The sequence below is a fragment of the Aythya fuligula genome, chromosome Z (genome assembly GCF_009819795.1).
Source record: "Aythya fuligula isolate bAytFul2 chromosome Z, bAytFul2.pri, whole genome shotgun sequence".
In the NCBI taxonomy this organism is placed as follows: Eukaryota; Metazoa; Chordata; class Aves; order Anseriformes; family Anatidae; genus Aythya; species Aythya fuligula.
In genome coordinates, this window is record NC_045593.1 from 84,216,035 (window position 1) to 84,229,876 (window position 13,842).

The 13,842-nt window shown below is 41.5% G+C and overlaps 1 protein-coding gene across 2 annotated transcripts in view; it reads right to left on the reverse strand.

Moving 5' to 3' along the window:
• Positions 1-13,842, reverse strand: part of ELL2 (elongation factor for RNA polymerase II 2) — a 40,481-nt gene that overhangs the window by 8,577 nt on the left and 18,062 nt on the right. For both annotated transcript variants that reach the window (XM_032206529.1, XM_032206528.1), the window contains exons 3-8: positions 10,736-10,857; positions 7,387-7,550; positions 5,171-5,430; positions 2,406-2,530; positions 2,170-2,263; positions 301-862 (exon numbers count right to left, since the gene is read on the reverse strand). In XM_032206529.1, coding sequence (XP_032062420.1) covers positions 301-862; positions 2,170-2,263; positions 2,406-2,530; positions 5,171-5,430; positions 7,387-7,550; positions 10,736-10,857 — 1,327 coding nt within the window. The remainder of the gene's footprint in view (positions 1-300; positions 863-2,169; positions 2,264-2,405; positions 2,531-5,170; positions 5,431-7,386; positions 7,551-10,735; positions 10,858-13,842) is intronic.

Here is a 13,842-nt window from a genome sequence, read left to right on the forward strand (position 1 = left end):
CCATTTTAGTAATGCAGAGTGAGAATTCTTAAATATATGCCTAACTTCAGGTTCCAGCAGAACAAGCTCAGCATCTGTTTTGGGGCTTTTCTTTTTTTAAAACTAAAAGATAAAATGTAATGCAATGGCAGGCAAAAATGTGATTTCCTAATTCATGATTATAAGTTAGGGATAATGGGAAGGGACTTAATACAGAGCAAGTGGAGAAAACAGACCATTCACCTTTCCACTCCCATTTTTACCAGCACCTTTTCGCAACAGTTACCCATGCAATATTTAGGAAAAGCAGTGTATGGGTACCTTCATCTGTCTCCAAACTGGAGGGGTTTTTCAGGTTGGCAGTTTCTTCTTTTTCAAGGTCCTTCTCATTTTCGCCTGCACTCCTAGTGTCCTGCTTTTTGATTTGGTCCTTCTCTTTATGCTTTTTGGCCTTCTTCTTGGACTTTTTGTACAAAACCATGCCGTCCTCTCCTGCCGGCACAGTATGATCCTCCAACGGACTGTCAGCGGGTGCTGGGGTTCCCGAGGGAGTCCGAGAGGTATATTTTTCTTGCTGGTCCTTGAAGTTGCTACTGCTGTTTTGGTTGATGCTGTCTGTGGGCAGATATTGGGTCCCATGCCCTTTGGGGGTGCTGGGGGAGTTGGAGCTGGCGGTCTGGGGCGGGTTGGAGGCAGGCGTGCACGCAGTGGGCAGGGGCAGCGGGGCGGGCGCCGCGTCGGCTGGTGGTGGGGCCAGGGCTGCCTTCTTGGCAGGGGCAGGAGGTTGGGTGCCAAAGGATGGCTGGACTCGGCTGGTGAGGTGAGAGATCCTCGGCTTCTTGTTCATCAGGGGGTCGATGAAGTCAGAATCCCAGAGGCGTTTCTGAAAAATAAAACAGATTAGCAGAACTCAGTTTCGCTGCCGGTCTGTGCAAAAGTGTCTCAGAACAGGCAAATCTTGAACACACATCCCACACCTAAAACAATGGCACCCAGCAAGAAATTGATGCAGCTAAACACGTAGCTTGTTTACTCTTAGCTTTTAATCTTATGGTTTTTCAAGTTCTTTGTCCAAGCCTACAGCTAAGACTGCAGAAGGCTGCAGCCAGACGAGGAGGTCAGGTCCCTGGCTGACCATGGCAGCTCCGAGCAGCACTAAAATACCTTAACCATGAGAGGCTTCAGGTCCTCTCTCGTTTATTGTTATGCACACACAAGCTCGCAAAACCAAATTCCTTCAAGTTTTGGTTGCACTTACTAACGTGCAGTTTCTGTCACAGAAAGAGTTGTGCTTTTCCGTAAAGCAGTGTGTTTTATATGGAGTTTTTTAAGCACTTTCTAAAGAGTTTGTATTGTCCTGTTTTATTATTTTTAGAGAAACAGGACGTATGTATGTTAAGTTTGAAAAGGCTGGGAAAAGGCTGATGTACCTCCCACTGATCCAGACCTGCCTTTTACCCTGCACCATAACAAGTATTTAAATGATGCCAGGAAGAAAAACATTCCCTCAAACAGTAGATTGCTATGGCAATTTGTCCTTATTCTAGACTTTGAGCATTATATTTAAAGAGCAGCACAAGGATGTTCGTGCAGGTTTGATGTATTGTAAGTACCATATTCACAAAGAACTTTGAATGTATGCAATTGTGTAACAAATATTTATATAAATATATATATAAACCTTGTATGTCTGATTTTCAGAAGACCTTCCCACACACCAAGATAATCAAGTTATGTGTCAATACAAAACTATTAAGTATTTAATCAGAAAGTATGTGACTGTAACAATAATGGGTAGCCAAGAAGTTCAGCCTCTACAGGCAAGCTCCCTGCAAGGTCAGTGTGCTATTGATAGCGACATGCTAGGCTGATGCCTCGACTATTCAGACACTACGTGGATAGCTTCTGTGAGATCTAGGCTTATTTACAAGATAACATGTATTCAGGAACTGCTTTTTCCTGAAGATTTTAATAAACATAGCAGCTCTTGAGCTACGTGAGCATACGGTTTAAAGTCTTTGACAGTGCAACCATCTTTAAAAAAAATGTAATTGACCAACTAGAAATAAGAGCTTCAGTTTTTCATATGATAAAGACAATACTAGTGCTCTGCATTACAGCTTTTACTCCAATATAAAAGCCAGTTAAATCATAATACATTGTAAATAATGTTAAAAAGCCACAAAATACCTGGGAAGGAGAAGCTGTTGCAGCATCTTTATTAGAAGTTACAGGAGATTCCAAATGACTGGTGCTGGTGGTATTCTGAGATGAATTTACTCTTCTGTAAGGATTACCCATATTTCAGGTTACAAGGCAAAAACATCCATGTCATAATTCTTTCATTACTGGGAAAACACACACTCCTCATTTCCCGGATGAAAGTTTCCAAAACTTATTTTCCTTCCCCTAGAGACTAAACTTACCTAGAAAGTATTAATTCCAGTGACTGTTTATCAAATTCATTGTATCCAGGCCAGTCTTTCTGAATGTCTTTAAATACATAATCCTTCAGAGTATAAGAGTTATCCTTGGGATTCAAGTTGGCTACCTACAGGCAGACATCAATAAAAGAAAAAAAGTCCATTATACTTCAACACAAACCACAGTAGTAAAGCAGAGCTAAATCATCACTGAAAACAAAATCAAGCACGAGTGTTCTAGATTTTAGAGGTGAAGACCAAAGTCATTCTCATATAATGAGCGCACTGATCCTCAAAAACATGGTCAATTTTGGATATATGAAACATGCTCATGTAAATTTATCTGCACAACGTAACACTGAGTTTAATACAGCACTAAGAACCCTGGCAAGCTATGCCAAAGCTGCCTAGTCTTCACTGGTACAGCATGTGGACAGGCCTGATTTTTAATATTATTTTCTGTGAAGGAGCAGAGAATGCACATCCCCAGGTGCAGACTCAGAGCTGTTCCACTTCAGGAGGACACCACGGCACTGCAGTTGTGGTGCACGGCTGCTCCTGGGCAAGCATCTCCATCACCACCTCAATGAGCAAGAGCAGCTTATTTGTCATCTCCTGCCTGGTAAACAGAATGGTGTTTCTTTCCCCAGTGACTGCACGCTGCAAGGAACTACAGCTTTCTGTTGGACAGGCTTACAGGATAACTGCACTTTTACTACAAAGATGGATTATTCTGCCACACAAAAGGCAGACAGATGAAAAAAGGTAACTGTGGCCATATCTAACAATTTCTATTTTAAAACCAAGATTTAGTGCTCCAGGAGAGATGCACAGAAACACTCTTCCTCTTGCAGACACAGGGTTCATTGCAGCAAGTCACTGTCGTGAGAAAGTCATGTGCCCCTGCAAGTGAGGTGTTAAAATATCTTCCCTAAGAAAAACACAAAGTATACTCAAAGTTAACTAGCAAAACCTCAGGACTGCTGCCACCCAAAGGGCTGTTTCAGACTTCCTCCTCTAAATTTTTGAGGAAAAGAAAAACAACATTGGTCCATTTGCCTGATACAAAACGTTCAATCGCTCTGTAAAAAACGACCACCAGTTTCTGCAGCTTTCACTATATTCTTCTCCCCAGCGTTTACTAAAAGTTATAAATGCCGATGATCAAAGAAAAAAGGATTTACATGTGTTAGTGGATTAAGCATGCTTTATTTTCTGATGCACTTTCTGACTTATTCTCAGACCTGAGTTTATTTTTTTATCCTTTAATACACTATAAATAAATGCTACTAATTTGTGTCTGTGTGCAAGTGTCCCCTGCTTAAAAATAATTAAAAGTATCCAAGACACCCAGAAACTAAACCATTTGTTAAAAAAATTGAATTAAAGCTATATTCTCAGAGAATGAAACTGTGAATGTTAGATCTTAGCAAGTTTAGGCTCCTGATATTAGATTCCACTAAAACTGGCTACAAAGACAAGAAAAATTTGAGCAAGGTTTTTCATGGTGCTGCTAACACGATCATTTCTGAATACGAACTAGTACCTTCAGACTCTAAAAGTCTCTTGTAAACATTGCCAAAAGTAATGGGATAGGAGAATTTTTTTTTAGTCTAGAGAGCTGAAGTTCTGGACTTTTAAAATCAACTTAAGTATGAAATTAACTATTTAAATTCATAGTAAGAATGCAGCTTTTGTTAAATTGCACATCTTCAAGGTCAAAAACTACCACTGCTTTGGGCAAACAAAGAAACAATACTTTACGTATTTGAGCAACCAGTGTTTAAAATTCAGTGTAGGAACAACCCCAACTGCATAAATATTAAATTTTACTCACTGTAGTAGTTTCCAAAACTATCCTAGATAGACAGAAAATGCTCCTGGCTTACGCTTGCATATACTTGCATAACTCAGTCACAGTCTATGGGTACCAGTAGTAATAAAAAAATAAAGTCAGCATCCACTGCATATTATTATATCCTAATGAGCCTTCTCAGAACTGTTTGAGTAGAAAAATTAGTGTCACTCTTGACCACAGAATTTACAAGTTTCACCTTGTAAAACACCGTAGGCTTACTGGTGATTTTGATGAACGTGATGAAGAAACACCAGCAGAACTTAACTCAGAGAAGCACTGGAAAAGCTACTGCATAAGAAAAAACCCTGCAGGAATGACAGAAGCAGAATTCATACAATAGCAAAGAGAACCTTTGCTCGAATGAGGACCACTGCCTTTCTCATTTACTGACAGCTGAGACACCCCTCAACGGACTGCAGTCCACAACAGGTCACAAGAGGAGCCAACATACCACATACAGGCCACAAACTGCATGTGGAACACTAACCTACTTGACTACTGACTTCTCCCCGTAAACTCATCACAACAAATATGAAGTACTGTGATGATCTATTTCAAGCAACTGAGAGAAAGTAAAGTTAGTTACTCTCAATTAGCTGGTTCAGCAGTCCAAGCAACAGAAAAGCATGGGGAAAAAAGGCAGTAGGAACAACAAAGCGAAAAAAAAAAAAGTGAATTGCTGCCTGCCATCCTAGAAAAACAAAACTACCCCCCAGATCTTTTAGTCTTTCCTTCTGTCACTTTGGCTTGCATTTGGAGGACCCTTCATAGTGCCGTTTGAAACACTGAAATGAGGAGAAGATTATTTAAAGTGTTTATTATTTTTCTCATTAAATATGGGAGTAACATACCCCTAAATTATGATTAAAAGAACAGCAGGAGAAAAAAATGCTGGCAACCATGATCTGACCTGCTGCAGGATAGCTGCAAGGGAATTCTTGTCCTTCTGGTTGACACCATCTCTCTGCAAGCGAGCAAGTAACTCTGGTTTCTTGTAAGCCTTCAGTGCCAGTAAGTGAATCACCCTGTCCCTATACGGTCGCTGAGAAACAGTATTGTTTGCATGAGTCTTCCGTATCGTATTTGCTGGGTTTATGGGTGTCGACCTCTTCCTCTCAGGCGCAGCATCTGAAACGTTTTGTGGTGCTTTTCTGATCTGTACTCTTTTTCCTAAATTAAGGATAAAACAAAAAAGCGTTACCAGGGATGTTCAAAGTAGCCAAGGAAATTGATTTTTCTAAAAATGTATTTACTTAGCATTTTAAGATCCACTGGCATATTCAGAGAGTAAAGATGCATCAGGTTCAGAATTAAAATATTATTCAATACAATAAAAACAGGTAAGTGAGTGATAGGAAAATTTACATATTTATTTATATAGATAGATGCTGCTTTATTATTTTTCCAGTTTTATGCTTAAGCACCGAAGAGTGCCTAGGAAGACAAGTCTACAGAAACAATTGCACCACTGCCTAAAGAAACTACCAGCAATTGGTGTTCATCACCTGAGTCACTCATTCTACACAGAAATCTTTACCCCCCCTCTTATTACATAAGCTCATATATATGTCATCAAGTTTGGCAGAAAACAGTATATCAAGAACCTAACACTTCTTGGGACCATGCCAGAGAAGTTTAAAAAGAAAGCCTGCTCAGCATTTTGGATCAAGCTACAAAGAGGCATGTTTCTCAACCAGAGGAGCAATGCAAGTGCTTGCAAACAGTGCATCCAGAGTGTAAAAGTAACAGCGCCCAACCTGGATCTGAGCTTTCCAGAAACAGCCCTCAGCTTCTCTACTCAGTTTTTAAATAACACCTGCTATAGAACAGAAAAAAAATATAAAACGTGATATTATCGTAGTAAAAAAATGTTGCAATCCGCCAGAGGATGTGAGGCATTTTTCTGAAGCAAGCAAGTCACGTTTGGTACATGAGGGAGGCCAACGAGGATGTGTCAGAACATCCGAGGCTCCACCTCTCCTCCATCAGACACGCTTGGAATTCAGGAAATTTCTGGAGTCACAGGGGAGAGACCAGTACATAGCTGTGCTGATTACTGCTGTCCCCAGGAACTGTAGAAATGTATTTCCAGCGCAGGCCAAACCTTTATGATCTTTCTGCCCTTGGACTTTGCCCTCCTGGCTGCCAAGAACAAAGCCAACCACACAAACACATGTGATTACGTTTTCAGAGCACCACGAGCTGGCCAGCTGTCTCCTGAATGCATTCCAAATGTTGTGACAAGGTAAAACCAATTTAGATGCGCGCCTCCTGGCACAGCAGATAGTGGAAGTAGCATTCAGCCAAGCACCTGCTTAAGTCGTGTCTCTGAATCACTTAAAAACAATCAGCCAAAAACATAACCACCTGCTACCACGAGTGACAACCCCCACCTGTACCATATAAAGCATGCTGAAAGCCACCCTCTGTGCTCTAGCAGCACCCAGCCTGTCCCACCTGGGCTTCGCCTGTGCCAGCCTGAAACAGAAGCACCACCAAATCCTGTCATTCTGCTGCCGCCCATCCTCAGGCCCCATTTCCTTAACTTAAAGCTTTCACTTGGGGTCTGTTTAAGCAGCCAATTTGCTTAAGGAACCAGCATTATTTGTCTTGAGAGTTGTTTTTTTTTTTAAAATGGAAAAACAGTCTTATGGTAACAGTTGCTCATTCATGGTGAAGACAAAATAAATCTAATTAGCATCAGCATATGCAAAAAACAGTAAGCTTATGAATTTGTATAGCAAGCTTCGTCAGTGTTGCTTTTTTTTTTTTAACATTTCAAATTCAGGTGATGGTTTAGTGCAGTATTTAGGTAGTCAAGAGTGCTGTTACAAAACAAAAACATTAGTTACTAAAACAGAGGATGTAAGTGCATGGGGAGTGAAAAACCCTCAAAAGCTCAACAGTCAAAATTTCAACCAGCCCAGCAATATGGGAACAAGGAAGAAAAGGCTGGCAGGCTTTGGGGAGGCTGGAAAAAGCTAACTTCTGAACGCAGCAACAGGAGATTTTAAATCTGCGACGTGAGAGTGAGCCACCTAAAACTAGGACTTGCCAACAGCATGCCAAAGGAAATAGTTACTGAAAACTTACAGACATCTAGTAGAAAACAAAATACAACCATACCTAAATATGGTCCACCAGGCTTAATAAACTTTGCACTTCGATTGCGTGATTCCAGTTCTGCTTGGGTCATGCGCTCTCTGGTCATCTGATAGGAATCATTTGTTGCACATACTGTAATTTTATTCTGTACAGATCCCAGGCAACTCAGTTGTGAGACTCCAGAACTACAAAAACATTGAAAAAAAAAAAAAATGAGCCCAAGCACTATTTCAAGTCCAGAAGTATGGTTGTATTAGAAACTTAAACACCTGTGTTAACAGGCAGAGAAAAATGTTTTTCACTTCTGACAGCTAGCTGATAGATGTTTCAAATAACCTCTGCATGCCCAATGCCCAAATTTTATCCATGTTACCTGTCAATGTAATCACAATGTTCTCGTACAACCACTTTTGAGGGGCAAGCTCACGATAGGATGAGTGGCTGTACTAAGAACTACAGCAAACTACTCAAATTACTACGTGAGCTGAAGTAGTTACATGGGCATCCTAACAGCTACCTGCACATTATGCCTTCGAGGCTTTCTGAGTAATGCTCAGCACCTAGTTAAGCACATATTTGAAAGTCACCAGCTTCCTCTGCCCGCCCAAGTCCGACAACTTGCTCGTGACTGCCCACGTCTCCCTGAGGTTCAAGAAAGCAAAGCCAGACCTCCCCTCAAAGCCTGTATGCTACCTGTCACCACTAACTGCTGCCTTCAGAGGTTGTCCTCTTTTTTTTTTTTTTTTTTGCTGACCCTGTGCATTTGACAGCAATGTTGGTTTAACTCTGGGGATTTGTATTTTATAAGGGACACTTCAAACAAAGCCCTGTACAACAGAACAAATGAGAGGGCAGGTGTGGCATCTCCTCAGTAAAGCTCAGACGTCAGGTTTCTGAAGGGGCCCAGTCCTCTGGGATGCAAGTGCCTCGTGTTTCTACCAGCCACAGACATCAGCAGCATCTCACTGACGGAGCTGCTGGCAGAAGCTGCAAAATAGGTGAAGAGTGGCTTTCCCCCAAAACCATCTTCTTGTTTGCCCTGAATCAGTTTAAATGCACTCACACTCATCCAGATAAGCATGTCCACGGCCTAACAGCAACTTAATTTAACCTTAGTGATTACAGCTGTGAACACGTATTTTGTGCAGCAGAGCACTTGCACTGTCCAGAAAGAGGCTGACAGACTAATCTAGCCTGAAACACTTCGAACAACCCTGAAACTCCCCAGTTAAGGTTCCAAAAGGAGAGGTTGAGCAACAACATTCAGCATCTAGCTTCTTACCTTACCAGGTTGTTTCTGACAGCCACAAGACTGGACAAAGCCAAGCCACTGAGAATATTCAGGATACAGCTACGGTTCTGTCCAACTGGAGCCCAGAGCTACATTTTTGGAATTGTTTCTTGCTCCCAGAACAGCATATGTACAATAGAAAGAGATTGCTCTTGCCGCCCAGAGTGCAAGCTCTACCCATTGCCCATTTGCTTTACCCATCACAGGGACTCATCTAAGAAGGACCAGCACCAGCACCGAAGCATTGTGTGCTGCTCAGTGCATGTGGCTCGCTGTCACTTCCCTGGATTGCAGCAACCAAACAAAGTTCAAGAAGAGAAAGGGCCCCACTGGGCAAGACATCTGCATGGAACAGCTCCCATAGCAGCTTGTCCCAAATATATTTCAAAGAAGAAGAGATGGGGCACAGCTCAGACCTCAGAGAAAAGGCTAATACTATGGGAGCTGCTAAGCACTAACCAAGAAGACACAGTGCAATTCCCCTCCTTGGGCTATGGATTTTCTGAATTTGAGCAAGTTTTGAAGCCAGACCTGCCTTGAGCAGAAGGTCCCTTCTGTATTATTATTTTTAAATGATTCTACATAAAATACTCCAACGAACTGAGAGCTGACTACAAAAGAACTCAAAATCTAATTCAAACAAGCTTTCAAAATAGATTGGCAGAACCACATTAAAACTACTTAGGCATGTTATTCAGACCTAAAGCAGCTTAAATTTAATCTTTCTTATAAAATGAATTCAGTTCAATTTAACAGAAGCTGCTCCTTCACAAACAAAGGGCCCACAGAGATGCTCAGTGAAACACTTGAGTTGGACTTGAGGACCGCTACACATTAGGCTTGCCTGCACAAGGACCCTGAAGCAATTTCTCTCAGGAGTATGAGCTGTCTTCCTCAATGGCCCTCTTGAAGGCCACTTGCAGGTTTTCTAATCAGGAGCTGGCAGCAGCCTCAGCGCACCAGGCACACACAACTTTTATCAGACAGAAGAGGGGAGAGCAAGCAGGACTCACCCCTGCTGCTTACTCTGTGCCAGCATCAGCAGCCACTGTCTGGCTCCTTGCAGACACAGCGTAAACAAGGGGGGAAAACAAAAACAAAACAAAAAAAAAAGCACACCAAAAGGCACCCCCCCAGGCTCCCCAGGTCCACTGCTGAAGCGTTCAGCTCTCAGCAGTCCCACCAGCTGCACAAGTTGACAGAAAGGCTGCACTGCCTAGGAGAGAACTAGCACAAGAAGTGAGGACGTTCGGAGGTCTCCTGCTAGGCAGAGAGCTACTCAATCTGCTCACATTCATAATGCTGGTAAATTCTCCACCACGACAAACCCCAATTTCCAAGGTAAGTGCAGGAGCCTTTCTGCGGCCAGAAGAGGAGCAGCCCCTTTCAGAGATGCACACAGGGCTGTCTGCTATCAGCTTCCCTGCTCAGCACAGGCTCTGCCGGCAGCTTCCTGCAAACGTGTGGGGACAGGCAGTGGTTCTGCATCCCCGACCCCACCAGCACCACACTGAATGCCTTCTTCCAGGGGCTGAGGCAAGCCAGGTGTGAGAGCACAGAGCTTGCTGGGCTGTTAGCTAGACCCTAACACTGTTCACTTTGACTCAAACGAACCAGGACAAGGCGCTGCTGTATTGCCTTTGGGTTCTGAAACGTGGTGGTCATGCAGCTATGGGTAGGTCACTGAGTTATGTGGTTCTTAAAATAAGACAACTATCCATCATGGCTGGCCTCCTAGCAGGCTGCCAGCTATAATCATATTTACATATGGTTGGAGAATGGATCTGGTCTAGCTTGGATGATACTGAACTCCAAATGCTTTTAAAAATAGCTCTGAGAGGTGAGAAAGCAATCAAAAGGCTACTCTCTTTAAAAGCAAAACCTAAAGAATTCTATGTAAAAGCAAGTATTTATATATAATGAGCAAAAAATCAGGCTACTGCTAGGTATTTTATTTTTATTTTTTTTAACTGCAGCTCATCACTAAGAGCACGACTCTGTTAAAGGTTTGAGCATATAGCATAAAGCCACAGAATCTACTTAAATTTGCCATGAAAGAAAATGTTAAGTAAAACTTACCTTGAGACAGTTTGCTGGACACAGTCAAAGCTTCCCTGAGGGCTATCTTTGCCAACATTTGACACGTAGAAGTTAAATGTATGCAATTCATTTGGGACTTCAGCTTTGGGAATTTTAACAACCTAAAAGGAAAAAAAAAAGTTTATGTAAAGACTTCAATCTACACTCCTTTGCTTGTGATTAGCTACAGTCATAAGAGTCTTTGTAGGATTTACTTCTCAATGAGAAAATGCGTTTCAAAAGCTTTAGCATGATTTCAGTGACATCACTAAAAAGTCTGATCTGGCATAATTTGCCCTCCAAAAGCAGCACAGGCTATGTGCTCCTGTTGTAACTGTACCAGAAAAGCTACAGTCAGTCGTCAAGGCACTCAAGCAGCAAGCAGTCTGGCACCTAATTCAGCAAGGCATACAAGCAGCAAGTAGTCCCTTCCAATTAAGTGGAATTACTATGCATGTACTGAGCTTTAAATGCAAGTGCCTGAGCACAGCCAAACAGGCTGAAGCTCGGCTAACTCAACAGAGCAAAGCAATGTGCACGACCCAGCTCTGTGATTTACCCTGTCCTCATGAAGCACAATCAGCATTCAGCTACAAGAAACAGCAACACACGAACTGTAAAACTTCTAAGGATATCAAAGGTGAATTTCAACTCCAACAGACGCTAAAAGCCTTTTTCTTTTGCTCAGTTCTAGATTATTTGCATAAGCATGACACGTAAATAGTTGTTGGTAAACTCAGTCAGATATAATAAAACTTTATTTCCTTGGCTGAGCTAATCACTTAGCCTAGGATGTGACACACTTTACCAGAGCTGAAAAATTTAAGTGTGAGGAATCACTAAAATGTTTATTGGCATAAGCACATTTGAAAAATGTGCTGCTTTACAAATAAAACCCTGAAGCACAAAAAATGACTGCCATCCAATTACTTTGTTCTGAACATAAAATTAGGCTGCATAACATCTAAAAAGCTGTTTTGAAATTTGCTTGAATTTTTAATGGAATATTAAGTAAAAGTGACAAGAAAGGGTATTTAGATGTGATACTCAACAGTCTTTTTCTTATTCTTTCACTTGTGAATTTGGCTAGTCTTTCTAAAAATCAGTGTCATTTTGCACAAAGTACTAACATGAAACTAGAAGACTCCAATAGTATTTTAATCATTAACATCTGGACAGTTTAGCAGCAGCTCGGGGCAATAGCTGGACAAGGAGAAAGACAATTTACCCGAACATTATTCTTTTACTTAAGCCTCAAGTAGCTGTATTCTTAAGAGAGCAATTTATGCAGTTGCAATAAGAATGAAAATAAAGCAAGTTACCTGATTCATCATCGTGGGTCGCGCGTGCTACCTTACCTTTCAACTATTACAAAGGTTACTACAGAGTAACCATCAGTCTGCAAAGATCACAGGAACGTGAATTCACCTACATTTTCTAAAACCAGCCATCACTGATTGAACGTTTCAGCCTAATGGTTTTACAGTACATACAGCAGGTGTGTATGCGTGGCATTGATAGGACTGTAAGTGGCGGACTGAGGATTCAACCCACCGAAGAAGAGGATGTCTTGTAGCCTGATGTAGTTTTTGGAAGAACAGCAAATATCAATCTAAGGCTGCCAGTCAAGAAATACAACCACACATATTGAAGTAGCTAAATGTTGCTGTGTATGCTTTCAATTAAATCTCAAAGCTTTGGGGATTTTTTTTTTCCTGTTGATCAGCTGAAAGAATGTATATCCACGGAATCACCTTAGCAATTAGTAATATCTATAACCAGAATTTTTTTCTTTACAAGTCTGGATGAATTACTGTGGATATTAAATCACAGACCAGCCAAACGTTTTGATGTGATAATGTGAAGATGGAAGTTGGCCTAAGAGCACATTTAAAAACTTGTTTGTTGCTCTCCCACTACCTTCAGTGAAGCCTTATTTCTCCCAATGAAACAAGACATCGACAAGGTCTGGAGAAAAATACAAATGCGCCTCCTTGCAGGCAGAAACATATCAAGCTGATCACCAAAAATAACTTACCATTTGAGCAAACTCAAACACAAATCCCGAACCTGTCAAGGCTTCCTGCAGCTCCCCATCCTGCCCAGCTTTGTAAGAAAGGCACTGATGATGACAAGGGAACCAGCTGTTGACACCACTGTGATAGGTGTCTTCTCACCAGAAAGTAAGAGATCTAGAAGTTAACTTTCATTCTCACCTTTTCAAGACAGGTTTTTCAAAAACTTTGCAAGAGCTAGGTGATCACTCCTCAGGCACTCCCTGACTTAAGGTAAAGAGGAAGCAAGCACTGTGGGAGAATATTTTTGAAATCTTCAAGCACAGAAAACAGCAGTGCAACTAATTGGAGAATTAAAAATAGTTTCATCTTCAGTTCCAAAATTATTGGATTTGTAATGCAGCGGATACAAGGTTGAGGTGTTTTTAAAGAACTCAGAACAACAGTGGTGAGAAGGGCTGCTAACTCAGTTCAATGCCGCATTTCTTACTATTTGCTGCTGCATCCAGGAAACTGAAGGATCCAGTAAATGCTTTAGCAACCTCTGAAAAGGACTCATTCAGAGTATCCACAAAGTGAAAAGCTTTTTCCCTTAAACAAGGGAACTTACTGCAGAAAGTCTGTTGTATTTCAGATAAGCCAGTTCAATAAACTTTGAAAAAGCTCTGAGGGGAAAAGAAAGTGCATTTTAAGTTACATTAAATGCAAATAAATCAGATAAGCTGATTTTCCATATTATGGTTCAAAAGTAAAAGCCCAAACATTTACGAAAAAAAGAACAAAGTGTAAGTATTGAATCTGTAGGTAATACAAAGCTGGCAGGGACAAAATACATGAGGATGGAGTCAAAGCAGACTTGAAAAACAGGAGATGGGTCTGAAAATGCGAGCATGCTGCCATTTGAAAGCAGCTGTGCAAGGAACCTTATTTTTAGAGCAGAAACATGGGAACCAGCCAGCTGCAGGAGCAGCTCCACAAAAACTGTAAAAACACAAAAACTGCACCTCGAACCGCAGCACAGCGGCCTGAGCCCTGCACCTGGGAGCTGCCTCTCTTGATCCTCTTTCCAGCTCTTCAGAGACTACTGCTGCT